At 45.9% G+C, this 13,764-nt stretch overlaps 1 protein-coding gene across 1 annotated transcript in view; it reads left to right on the plus strand.

Moving 5' to 3' along the window:
- kibra (WW and C2 domain containing protein kibra) overlaps positions 1-13,764 on the plus strand; it is a 33,547-nt gene that overhangs the window by 15,839 nt on the left and 3,944 nt on the right. The window contains exons 8-15 of the mRNA XM_084601481.1: positions 272-496; positions 1,031-1,189; positions 2,563-2,772; positions 5,678-5,933; positions 6,730-6,889; positions 7,501-7,748; positions 8,647-8,745; positions 12,754-12,919. Of these exons, the coding sequence (XP_084457607.1) occupies positions 272-496; positions 1,031-1,189; positions 2,563-2,772; positions 5,678-5,933; positions 6,730-6,889; positions 7,501-7,748; positions 8,647-8,745; positions 12,754-12,919 (1,523 nt within the window). The remainder of the gene's footprint in view (positions 1-271; positions 497-1,030; positions 1,190-2,562; positions 2,773-5,677; positions 5,934-6,729; positions 6,890-7,500; positions 7,749-8,646; positions 8,746-12,753; positions 12,920-13,764) is intronic.

Genomic DNA, 13,764 nt, shown 5'->3' on the forward strand with positions numbered 1-13,764 from the left:
TTCTCGTCAGTAAGTAGGTTATTAGTGTGAAATCTAAAAGTGTTTGAATGTTTAGGTACACGAAAGGGATATGTCTCTCATACTTATTTATCTTACACCGCACCGAGCAGTCCTTATGCTTGGTTTGGGCTGCGGAAGCATTCATGTTGTGTGTGGTCCATTCGTTAGTCTTGTGAGCTAGCTCCACCTCCACCTGTCACATGCATGCATTTGCCTTGAGCTAGTGCAGTGCAGATGTTTTGAGCCAGAACTGTGTCTCTGCACTGTGCAGTCTATCAGCCAGCACGCTGTCTGCCTCGTCAAGCTCCTCCCTCGGCTCTCTAAGTACGGGGAGCTCACACGGTTCCCTGGCCAGCCTGAGTTTTCCCGACATCTATGGCTGCACGGCGATGGACGTTACCTGCCGGCCGCACCGGCCCACAGGCTGCAGCCCGCCCCTGTCACCACGCTCCTCTCTGTCATCACTATCTCCACCCATCTCACCGCACTGTGACGGGTGAGCCCCTTGGACAGCTTGCTGCTCTTTAACAAATTGTTCTGAAGGCATTTTCAATCCCAGTATTTTTTGCAAAATGACTACTATGTACCATCTGGTGCGAGTAGGGTTGGCAGGTGAGCCAAGAAATCCAGCATATTGAAGTATGTATTGACCTGCATAAATGTGGCCTAGAAGTACGAAGACTGGTTGAAGCACTGAGCAATATAGTGACAGTCGTCTTGTCAGCGTACTACTTTAACAGCAACCAACCAGAAGACACTTTTCAGCTTGTGCTCATGTGTTCCATGTCTTATTTCAACAATGCACACTTGGTGCAGGTGCATTTATCACTGCAGGGTGCTATATTGAGAACCGTGGACAGTACTATATTGTATGGATGGTTAAGAGACTAGCTAGGTGACAGAGTGGTTTTATTTTTACCCTTGTTGTTATGCTAAGCGAAAAAATGTCATTCTGCTGACTTGAAGTGAACGGACATTTCTGCATTCATGCTGTGCACTTATATGGAGGACGTGGGCCCCCCTGTAACAGGTGCAAAGGCATGGGAGAGGTTCCTCGGCCTCGAGGACCGGAGCCTCCGCTCAGCCCCATCTGTGAGCAGGAGTGTCTTCGCACAGGTGGTGTGTCTGCTGCTATCAGCGACGAGTCTGTGGCTGGTGATAGTGGTGTCTATGAGGCAGCGCCGCAGAGGTGAGAGGGCCAGTGTTGGCTTTACTGTAACCTCTTTCTCTTAAAAGGCTGTTCTTTGCTGTGATGAATATTCCGTGGTGTCATGGTTATGGGGTTGTGCTGTTGGCGAGTTGTTGCAGCCGATTGCAGCCAAGTTAGGCAGAAACATGTGCAGAAGTGCCCTGGTACTAAGATCTCAGTAGACACTAAAGGGCAACTCTGAAGGTGTTTCGACATTCCAATATTTTGTTAAAAATTTTACTGTAGGTTTTTCTCACCACTGTGACGCATTCTACCCAATTTGGGCGCTGTGCGACCATTCATTCATGCGCAACACAATATTAAAATGTACTATTTTCCTGACTTCAGTTGAAAGGATTTCTGTGGGCAACACTGCATTTGTGACGTCACAGACATTATACTTGCGTTACTGTGCACTCCCTACACAATTATTAAATTTTGATTCGTGTATTAAGCTACCTCAGACATTTTATGTAGTTCATGATTTCCATACTTCATTTCCATCATACAACGCGCGTGCGGCTGTATTTCCAATACTGTATTTGACGTCACCGTTTTGTCAATTGGAACGCGTTTCTTGCCATGAAAGCAATTTCAGTTTTGATTTGCTGTTTCTCCTTTTTAAATATAGTTCTACTTGGAATTTCTAAACACGTTTTCTTTTTTGTATTTGAGTCAGGATGCACTAAGGAATGTAATGCAATCAAAAACTCAAAATGATGAAAAATCATTGGAGTTACCCTTTCAAAGACTTCAGGTGCTTAAATTTTATCAGCACACCATACATGAGGTGTTAGGTTGTCGCATAGAAAGTTCTTTTGTCTTCCTTTTTCTTTTCCTCATGGTGACACCAGTAGCCATTTGCAGCAGACAGAGCTTAACCAGTATAGTTAGAACCTTTCGCAGATTAGTACATTGGCGACGGGCTTATTTTTGGCATAATTTGGAGTTAGAGCACAGACTTGTGGCTGCTCGGAAGCAGGGAGTATATGACTACGAAGGGTTTTGAAATTGTTACAGGAAAGAATGCCATTGTCGAAATTTCTTGTTTTTTATTTTTTTTTTTTAAAGAAGTAAAGCTGTAAACAAATTCTTGACTTTTTAAGAACTGCTTACCATGATGGCCTGAGTTACCTATATGCCATAAAAACCAACACAACACAACAAAAAATCTCAGTTCTCTCCTGTCCAGTTTTCTGGAACCGTGCACACATCTCTTGGCAGAGTGCCAATGACTAGCCTTGATAGTTAGACTGTGCAGGCCTGTTTATACACTGCGGCCTTCTGGAGTACTTTTTGAGGCACTTGGCATTGAGCTTCGCTAATGGATTGTGCAGTGTTGGCAGCTGTGGCAGTTTGTTTTCCTTCCTCAGACCTGGAGATGAAGAGGAGGAAGACGATGATGATGAGGAAGATGATGATGATGACGAAGATGAGGATGATGAGAACCCTCTGGACCATGTGGACTTTCCCTGCCTCCAACTTCAGCTGAGGTTGCAGCACTGCTGCAAGGATGGCATGCTGAAACTGCGCGTTGAGAGGGCACGACATCTCAGCATTCTTGTTGCTCCCGGTGCCTCAGTGTGAGTACCACATTGCTTCCATCTTAGCTTTTTGGTGATCAAAACAGCTGCTGTTGCCAGTGTCGCTTGTTAGTCATGTCATGAGCATGATTAGGTGACCCTGACAGATATTCAATTGAAGGGCCTCTGCAGGACCTTTGGGCTTAGTGAAAGAGACTCGCTCAGTGACATTGTATTTTCGTGAACACCTGAGCCAAATAATAAACTTTGCATGCATCAGAGAACCAGCGGTTGCGCTCGAAAGTTGGCGAGCCGTTTCCGTGACTTTTGCGTAATGCTCATGTGAAAAAAGAAACTGCGAATTTCGTAAAAAGAAAGAAAAATTGTTTTGTTTTTGCTTGTTTTATTTTTTAACCCTCCTCTTTAATGTCCACCAACTCCAGCTTCAAATTTAGAAGAGAGGCGATCAAAATCTGCTGTGTGAGTATGTGAGGTGACGCACCAGTGGACAGAACTGAGCTGCTTTTATGAAGTCTACGAATTTCAAACACGGCGTTCTACCACTTCTGTGGTGTTGCAGGCAGGCAGGAAGAGCTTTTTGCATTTTGTGAGTCCTCCTGCAGTTTTCAAAAAGAGATCAGAAACAAGTTTTTTTTTCTGTCTCCAAAAGCTGCACCACCACTCCCAAAAATGCCGCCGCCATTGGCTCAAAGCTGCTGTACCACGTGTTGTCAGGTTGCCACTCTGTGGTTCTTTCAGGGACATACGGGCTTTGAGCAAGTTTTGGAGAAGCTAGCTATCCTACTTTCCGGTAATTGATTTTACTGATAAATGCGCATGTGGCCATCTGCGAGTCTCAAGGATGTCTTTTGAGGCCATGTCCCATCCACATGACGAAGAAAGCTAGCACCGAAGACACATTTTGGAGGCAACACAAGGGACCTACGTACGGTGCAGGAGAATTCTAAGGAGACGTGGTACTTTGGAGCTCCTTATGCTGCATTTTCCAACATTTTTTTAATAACAGCATCGTGTTAATTCATTAAATGTTAGTTGAAATTTTAAAGCCCTCTTTGTTATTTTCAAGCAGCCTTGCTACTTGTGCAGTAGATTACTTCGTATCACCATGAAATTTTTTATGGACGTTCTTTAGTATTTGCAAAATACAGCTATGCTATTTTTTATTGCAATTTGTCGTCAGTCAGGTATAGATTCACAAAAGCATCGTAATTCCACTAATAAAATGCAACTTTAAAGAGTAATATATTTTTTAAACCTTCAAAACATTTATGGACTGAACACTTTATTCTCGTTGTATAGAGTGCATCACAATGAAGGAAATGGCATATTGCAGTGACTGCTTTGTGATACTTATACTCAAGTCAAAAAGATGTACAAAAACACCCTTATATTTCAAATGAATGACTTGCAAAAATTTTAAACCAATCTAGGTAGGCAGGAATTAACACCAGATTTGAAAACAGCTCCTAAAGATTGACCGAATGTGAAATTTTTGGCCACCTGGCTTAGTCTAATATTAACAGAAATGTTTCATTCTGGAGCATATCCCGTTAATTTTAAACCCATGCCCATACATGTCAGTTAAGAAGTGGCTGTCAGTGAATATTGCATAAATTCTTTCATAGATCACACAGTTATCGTGGCCGCAGCCAGTTGGCTACACGACAGTGGCATGTCAGCAATTTTATATTTTGCTGACCAGCTCGTCCTTTATTGTTGGTGATGGGTTTTTGCTCATCTTGTTCGTCTGCACGAATTGTATACAGCACATCATAGTAATTGTAGCAAATGAATTGCAAGAGTCATTTGTGTGTGCCGTGCACTACTGATCACTGCTTACGGTGTGACTGGCAATAGTAACATTGGTGGTGCGCAGGCAGTGCTTTGTTTTCGATAGTGCGGTCGCAGCTGGCACGTTTGTATCATCCTTGGTGGCACAGGAGTGCGTTTGGAACATGCGAAATTCTGCCCAATGTACGCAATGCATCAGGACCAGGAAATTTCGCGAATTCATAATGGCCATATTCGTATCATCAAGATTCTACGGCATTACCAACCAAGCTGTTTCTAAGCTGCAGCAATCACCGTGGCATGTGTTTACCGTATTTACGCGAATGTAACGCTAGGTTTTTTTAATGATTTTTGGCTCTCGAAGTCTGCCCTCGCGTTGTAATCGAATACTGCGATTCGGTTGGCTAAAGCAGCGCCGGGGTGCAGCCGGGTGCAGCCATATTGAACCCACCACCACTCGGTTTCGGTTTCCACAGTTTTACGGTGTTATGTTGGCAACATCGGTACCAGGGAAGCCAAATCAGCCAAATCCCAATCCATCCAAGGTCAAAACAATCCGCGTTTTCTCGTGGGTTCGAAATCACGTCCTCTTGATCATGCGCTTGTCACATCTTTCGCAGTGGATTAGCGTGGTTACGTCTGTTGTTATCGCATTTCGCACGATGGCAACACACTGTGCACGGTACAACGCATGCCTCAAAAAGACTATTATGATGGCAGAAGGGATCGGAAATTCTGCAGCAGCCCGACGGCTAGATGTTATAATCTGCCTTACGTGGGTGGTGGAGGTAGTGCGAGGTGATTTTTAAATGTGGGCCTGGCTGCAAAGGCTTCTGAATCGTCGAGGAGGACGAGAGTGAAAAGGAAGACCGGGTTTTCGAGAACTCTGCCTCCGACAACGATGACGAATGAGCGTTTTTGATTAGACTGCAATGGCCGTAATGTTTGTTAAAGGTACTTTTTCAAGCCCTTATCTCGCGTTACATTCGTGGTTTTATTTTTTCCCACTGGACAGTATGGAAAGTCGCCCCTTGCATTACATTTGCGGTCGCGTTACATTCGAGTAAATGCGGTAATATACTCTCCAATCTTTTTGCACGTTATTGGCAGTTGGGACCAGTTGTAAGTAGGTGGTTCTGTACACGCTCCGCAGTTGCGTGCGTGCCACTGTGGTGCCTGGAGTCTCTGGTTGCGGCTGGCACTCGTCACCGTGGGTGCGGCTCGAGTGCCATCAGCCTGCCAACACTGCACCCACTGGGGACACTGGCAACATGGGCAGTCAGTCAGTTGGCGAGGAGGAAGATGGCTTGGGTGTAGAACTGCACCTCTCGGTGGGCCCTCGGCTGGCGGGCTACGTCCTGCAGCTGCAGCTGTGGTGCCAGAAGGCCCGCATGATTCAGGAGTGCTTGGTGAGTGCCATTGCACCATCATTCCTTCAACGACCATATTGCATGAGGATGCCATTTAAATCTAGACCAAACATTTCCAGACAGGCATGCAGGGGATTGATGAGTTGTTTACTTGCCAGAGGCTATAAAATGAGAAACTAAGTATTACATTTTGTGCCCTCTATGAATGCCTTGTTTATGTGCAGCAAATGAATAGTCTGATAGGATCTGTTCATATGCTCAGGTGTAGGGTATTTCAAAGTTATTACATTTTGTTCCTTGTTACTTCTGCGAAATTTAGCAGCCATCCGAGATTTCATTACATGAAAAACTGATTTCAAATCTTACTGCTGCCATTGCCTCATTATGGGCGACAGATCATTTCTGACTTCGCATACGTTCCCTGCACATTAATATAGGCTGTTCGCTTCACAGACCAAATTTTGAGGCTTGGATTGGTCATCCCGCCTATTTTATAAACTCGTGATCATTTTCCAGTTACTACTGCAGCCATTCAATGCACATTTGCAAGTTTTTCTAGTAATGATTGTGACATCGTCACTGTGTTGCGCAAAGTACTGTCCTTGAATTACGCAGAGCACCGTGTTGCTTGCTGCTTACAATGTTACGGGGTAACTTGCATGCACTGTTGCAAGCAGCGAGATTTATCCCTTGTATTTTATTCTTTTCACATATTTTTGGACCATATTTCAGACTGGCAGAGTGTGCACTTGTTGCTGCAGATGTGGCATCTTGTGCGCAACTTGCTATTGCAGCTAGCTCACATCTACTTTCACGCTGCCCCTCTATTTCACAGGGCTGTGCACAGCTGTCTCTGTGTAGCCTCAACCCATCGGCCGTGTGGCTGCGCTGGGTGGAGCTGTTCCCCCCGGAAATGATGGCAACAGGAAAAGACGAGAGCAGTGATGAGTCAACAGTAATCTCCTCTCAGACATCCACACTTACAAGGAACGTTGGTAAGGCATGGTGCTTTTGGTAGTACAGTTATAACGAAATTGTAAAATGTCCGCGATTTTTCGTTACATCCAGGTTTTTGTTATATGCAGTTTTCACAGGAAGACTCAAAAGGATGATTCATAACGAAAACCAAATTAAGAATTGAATGTAGGGAAGACCATCTGAAAATGCTTACAGTAAATCAGAAAGAATTACTCAAAGCTATAGAAAGGGTGAAATGTTTCATGATCGTGCTGATAGCGCAGCGTGACTGCGGCGGCAGCCTCCACCTCCACTACGGCTTGCGCGTCGCGCCTCCGAGGGTGCGAGGAAAGGGGGGTGGAGGAGGTGAGGGTAAAAAAAAAAAACCTGATGGCTTGGCTGTGGGATGCTGAAACTTAGCTGAAAAGTTGTACTCAGTAATGGTTGTATGCAGCTAGACAAGACTGGAAGCGCAGGCAGCATGAAGCATAAGCTGTTGCTTTTCATGCTCTCCTGCTCTTGCACCATTTCGTCTATATGTCTGAACAAAAGTCTGAGCCATAACCTACGAATATATGAGTTGAATTATTCCCTTCCACGCATGGCTGTGCCTACACTGGTGCTGCAGCTGCGTCCTCCACTTGTGCAGGTGCTCCTGGTAGGGAAGAGCAGCTGCAGGAGGAACAAAAGAAGAGTGACATGCCGAGGCCTCCGGAGGCCATTGAGTGTTGTGACAAGGAGACCAACACGGAGTGCGTGTTCCTACCTGAAGGGCGCCGGGGCCGCAAAGGTGTGACTGGTGACCTGGCAGTGGCATTGCCTGTGCCCGCAGCTCCACTAGCACCAGTCAAGCGCTCGCAGACATTCGGACCCGCAAGTCACCGCTATGTCTGCAGGGTGAGTGTGTCCATCGATTTGACGGACTGCAGATTCTTATCGGCACTTTAAGCTTGCTCCACAGTGTTTGTGTCTCCTTCTTGAGATTGACGATAAGCACATACACTGATGAATCTGGGCGGATTGGCTAATCTCTTGGACCGTGAAGAAACAGCATGAAAATACACGACAGGCAAAAGGCACACTTAAGACGCCTTGTCTTGTCACCAGTGTGCCTTTGATACATCTGAAGTGCTCATGCTGTTTCTTCAGGATATGAGAGTCTCGCAGATGTTTATGAGGCAGTGTCCTAAACAGCATGACTGGCCAGCGTGCATGTCCGGTGGCAGTGATGGGGTGGCGTAAATTAAGAGGAGCGAAACTATGGTGCTGGTCTATATTTAGGCAACAGAGGACTTCCGATCATCGCCACTACAGCCATGAGGTGCACAGGCATCACACTTTTCCGTGCAGTTCAGGTTCAAGGAGGCCTGTTTTCACAATTGCTGGCTTTTCAGGCCATGCCTTGATGTGATCCTCCAGCCGAATAAACTGTTGCAAGCCTCCCGTGTCCTCATTGATGAATGTCCGATGCCATAAACTTACATGTGTGTCTGCAGGTGCTGCACTCCTAGTCCGAATTTACAAATCTGTGATACTACTGTACATTATTTGCAGGCCAGATGTCAAAAAGTGCACAGTTAGTTTGCAGTTTGAGAAAGTTTATCTACGGTTACAAGGTATTTTTATGATACAAGGCATGGTTATTGCAGCACTGTTTGTGGTGCCGTGCCTTTCACATTGTGCACCTGCATGCTAGCAGAGCCTTTCTGAGCTTGTGTTATTCGTTCCATGTCTACTGAATGTCATGCATCCGTGCGAGCTTTTGCCTCCTTGTAATTCACTCGTGCATTTGCAGCTCAACCGCAGTGACAGCGACAGTGCCATGCCATTGTATCGGAAGAGTGGACCTTTCCAGAGGAATGCAATGGAACGCAGGAGCCTACGATGCAAGAAGGTGAGGGTCTAGTGCTTAGAAAAGTGCTCACTGCTGACAACATGCGCTTGTTTTACTTCATTTTGCAATACTACACCGGCCGTGACACGCCCTTTGAAATAGCTTTGCGTTCTCTAAGACATGTTGCAAGCCCAGATGGTCGTTGGAGCCCACAAACAGCGCCTTTTTTTTTTTTAACCAACACGCACAGCAGACGATCTCCACCACTCCTGCAAAAACAGCCTACGCCGCCGCCCCCCCCCCCCCCCCCCTTTTTTTTTTTGTCCGGTGCCTCTTTGAACATTGCACCGCTCCTACCGTTCCGCCGTTTTCCCGTAGAAACAGATTGACCAGTTTTTCAAGCCACACATTGCATAAAGTGATGCTTTTAGTGTGAATTTGTTTTTTCGGACTGCCTGACAGAGCTTTGGTTTCCAATGAAATCAAACTCTTGTATTCTCAGCGTGTTGCCCTCATGCTTAATTAAGAGGTACATCCACAAGATGTAAACAAAAACTTTTATAGCTGAAAAAAATGGCATGGAGAGGTGATAAGAGAAATATGCGAGGTATTTTAGAGTGACTTTCTTTTTTTTTTTTCCACAAGACTTGTTCATATTCAGTAAGTAGGCATTAAATTACTAGACAGCATCTTCAGGAGCATGTCATCACCAACAACTGATATAATACAAGACCCTGATATACTAAAGATTTTTGCCAGTCCCAATGACTTTACTAGGACGGGATTCTACTGTAGCTCAAGCCAGCACTCCATAAAAATTCAGGGTCATTGCAGTCACTGCTTCAATTACACAATTTCAGTGCAAGATTTTTTTTTTTCAGTAATATTGTGGCATAATGCTGTCAGAAATGATATTGAAGGCACACAGGCTCAGATCATCCAGCAGACTTTGCGGTTTGCTTACTTTGTTAAGGGAAAAATTTTACTTGGAGAAAGAATTATATGTATTTATGCAGTTATAATGCGAGTTTTCTTTACTTTTTTTTTTCTAGAAATTGTGCTCCTGAGAATGCATTTCACATTATATGCCGAACTGAGGTCCAAATATAATATAGCTCAATATAGCTCTGGCACCAGACTTGCAATTTGCTAGGGAAAGCTACTTTTTGGCAGGTGCCTTGCAGCTGTAAAACGAGGTGCTGTAAAAGAAGCAAAATGGCCATGAGCAGAGGGAGGGAGGTGGGTGTGAAAGATGAAAGGAAGAATAAGATGTCGTGGAGGGCTCCGCCTCTCTGTTGTCCTGTGCTATCAGAGCACTTAATTGTATCAGGGCTAATGGCGAGGTGTGTGTAATCTGGAAGAAAAAAAAAAGGTGAAGGAGCAGTCATCGCTAGCAAAATTGGTTCTGAAGTGAAAGTAGACAATTTTGCCTGTCGAGTAATGCCCCTTTGGCATCGCATTGTTTGCACCAGGGCGCTACTACAAGAACGGAGAAGAGGGGCAGGCACGGTGGTTGAGAAGACTGGAAGGAACCGGAGAAATTAGGCAAGGGGGGAAATTGGGTGGAGGACTAGGAAGAGCAAAATACTTGGAACTATGCAGCAATGGAGATTTGTCACTGCGGGCTTCGCAGTGACAATGGCTCTGGATGCATCAAGTCATGTTACATTAGATCAGTGCATGGAAGAGCGTTTAATGTGCAGAACAGGAAGTAGTACACTTCGCTGTACGAGCGATAAGCAATCCTATTGAGTGAACTCTGGCAATTGAGTGGCAGCATGGCACCTCAAGTAACTGAAGGCACGAGAACCCGCATGCTATGCGAGCGTGCTTACAGCTGTTCACTCACGGATGGAAAAGTTCATGCAGCACACTGAATTTTCGCTTCACTGGAGAAGATTGATGTGCCAGAAATTGGCATCACAATATGTAAATAAAGCATTTTAGCATCATGTGATTAAATTGTACAAGACTCTCAACTACCTCATGGGTTGAATTGGCAATGCCAGCAAAACTCTATCTTGTGTACCATCCAGCTGTGTTGTGGAAAGCACATGGCAGCACAGAGGCACGAGTTCACAAGACAGAGAATTTGAAGGCAGTAGTAACCGTTATGCTCACTGCACAGCTGACGGACTCAGCTGCGCTGTTTGTCGTGTTCAAAAAGAGAACAAATCAAAAATATTCGCATCAGGTTCAACGAAAATAGTTAGATGGACCTGCCTTTTGGTTGTGTGGGTCAGACGGCAAGGTGTGGACCTCCCATCGATGGCTGTACTTGACGTGGCTTTTCAAAAGGCATTTGACAGCCGATGTCAAGACTGCAGTCGACAAGTGCAGTTCCAACGTTGACATCATACTTGATGGCATGATATCTCACCTGCAGCCACTGGATATGTACTTGAACAAGCCTTTCAAAACTCTTGTCCAGAAGGAGTATGAGCAATGTTTCACGGGCATCAGGGAAAAGATGTTGCCAGGATGTAGTCTAGATAGTCATGAAGTGGATGGTCGGCATGTGAAAGTCTGTTGTCTTTTGAGCATTTCTTAAGGGTTGTTTATCGGACAGCATTATTGCACAGAAAACGGGGACATATCCGGTGACAGCGATGAGGAACTGCTTAGTGGCGATGAATAAATCACTTGCAGGTACTTGTTATTTCTGAATTTTTGTGTGCAGTCACTGCATTATTGACTGTGGTTGCCCTTAGTTTTCCGATTTTGTCTGATCATTACAGTGAAAGCTCGTTAATTCACAACTCGTTAATTCGAAATTTTGGATAATTCGAAATAGTCATCGTGGTCCGGTCCGCAGTGCATAGAAGTCTATGCGCGTAACAGCTCGTTAATTCACTCAAAAATTGGCGCCGCCACCCATAATTCGAACTGCGCGCCGCCAAGCGGCGCTGTTAAAAACCATCGTTGGAAGCTTTCACGGCAGAACGATAGATGGCACAACCATCGGGGCGCCGCTAGGGTGCTGGAACAAGTACTAAACAGTCTTTCCTGCCGCGACTCCTTCGAGGAACGACGTTTTAGTGTTATCGACCACGGTTTCGTGTTGCATTTCGTGAGCCCTCGTTTTGCACGCCGCTTGTTGTGAGCTTGTGTCCGCGAGATGTGTTCGCGTGGGAAATACTGTGCCAAGACGGTGAAGGAGAAAGTGGCTATTTTACGCGAGGTGGATGAACGGAAGGCCAGCAAAGTGGAAATCGCGAAAAAGCACGGGATTCCACCAAGCACGTTGTCGACGTACGTCCGAAATAGGAAGGCCATCGAGGATGCCTATGAAGCCGAAGATTTCGCCAGCAGCAGAAAAAGGCTTCGGTTAGCCAAGTATCCGGAAATTGAGACCGGTGTGATCACGTGGGTGAAAGAAATGAGAAGCGCTGACATTCCACTGAGCGGAGCCTCTGCCTGCGGCTGTGCTTGCTGTGCTGCAGGACGTCAGTTTTGATGATTACGTTGGAGTAGACAGCGATGCAGCAGTGTGCGGTGCCCTAAGTGATGAGGACATTGTCGCTGAAATTGTTGGGGAGCAGTCTGTCCCAGAAGAGGCAGAAGACGAGGACGACGACGACGAGGAGCAAGAGCCCGTGCGTCCATCCGCGGCAGAAGTTATGGGAGCGCTGAATGTCGCGCGCCTTTTCTTCAGCTTTGAAGAGGGGGAAGAAGACTCCCTGCGTCGCATTCGCATGCTAGAAGACCGAGTGAGTACGGTAGCCCTCAGAGAGAAGAAGCAGAAGATGATAACAGACTTTTTTGCTAAATAAATGTTTTTCGTGCCCTCCGGGCATCAAACGCCTTCATTTTTGCTCACTTTCATTAGTTCGAATTTTGGTTAATTCGAACTGGCCTGGCGGCCCCGTGGAATTTGAATTAACGAGCTTTTACTGTATAAGCTCATGTAAAGCCGAATTTTTTGTGTTATATTTTTTGCCTTTCTTACATATACATGTGAATATGGCAGTAAGGAAAGGGGATTGCAGTGAACAGATCCAGAACCATTCAAAGATGCCCATGAATTGTAAATGAAGCGTGCATCTGTATATGGTCGTGTGTGTGCAGTCAGCAGCTCAGGGAGGCAAGGCATCGAGCCACGCGTCAGGTTCACGGACGTCCCTGGATCTGGCGCTCGACCTGCAGGCATCGCAGACGCGGCTGCAGCTGCTGCAGCAAGATTTAGCTCGCCTCAGGGAGATGAAGAGGCGCCTCGAGGACACAAAGGCACGAGGTGAGGCTAGGCTGTGCCACTGTGCCACTTCCATTCCAGGAACACCACTGTGTGAACCACTTGGCTTGCAGTTGCCATGGCAGCACGGCTATAGCCGCCTACATTTTTCAGTACACCTAGCATTTGCTAGTTCCTCGTTTCCAGTGGCCTTTTTATGCGCCCATACATTATGTATGTAGTTCACCAGGCAATGCACCGTACAGCTTGGGGGGCCTTTGCTTCTCAGGCCCAGATGTGCGTGAACTTGTTCAGCATCGCAGTGTTGCGTAGCCCTGATAAAAACACCATAGTACTGTCTTTGAGGTCAGATCAGTCTGCTGAAACTAGTGCAAGTTCTAGGTAGTAAAATGTGTAAGGATATGCTAACAAAGCCGTCATCAGGCACAGGTAAACGTTTGGCCACTCCTTTTGTCTTCAGCATCATTGTTTGCATCATTCACAACTAATGGCTTAGTGTACAGGGTTTTGTTTATTTACGTGAAACAGACAGCAAGCAGCCGCCACCACGACCACTACCCCACTACTCTCCAGTGCTGCCAGTTGGTCATGGTGCCAGTTAGGCTTTACTAACTCATGGATTTGTTTTGTGCTCCGTTTTGGTCATGAGCAGCATTGTGACTGCGCTGTCCTATTGCGGGGCATTTCTTTGGCCATGTGTCAAGTGCCAGGCCGGCCAGATGCGGCAGCACGTAGTTCAAATTAACCGTAGCGGTAGTTACTCGTGTTTGAATTAACGGGCTTTTTCATACGCAGACCTCTATGGAGCTTGGCCAAATCAAGCAGTGTAGTTCAAATTATCCGAAAGTTCGAAGGTTCAAATTAAAGAGCTTTCACTGTATCACTGT

Source organism: Amblyomma maculatum, chromosome 4 (genome assembly GCF_055883805.1).
Source record: "Amblyomma maculatum isolate TAMU_Amacu chromosome 4, ASM5588380v1, whole genome shotgun sequence".
Taxonomy (NCBI): domain Eukaryota; kingdom Metazoa; phylum Arthropoda; class Arachnida; order Ixodida; family Ixodidae; genus Amblyomma; species Amblyomma maculatum.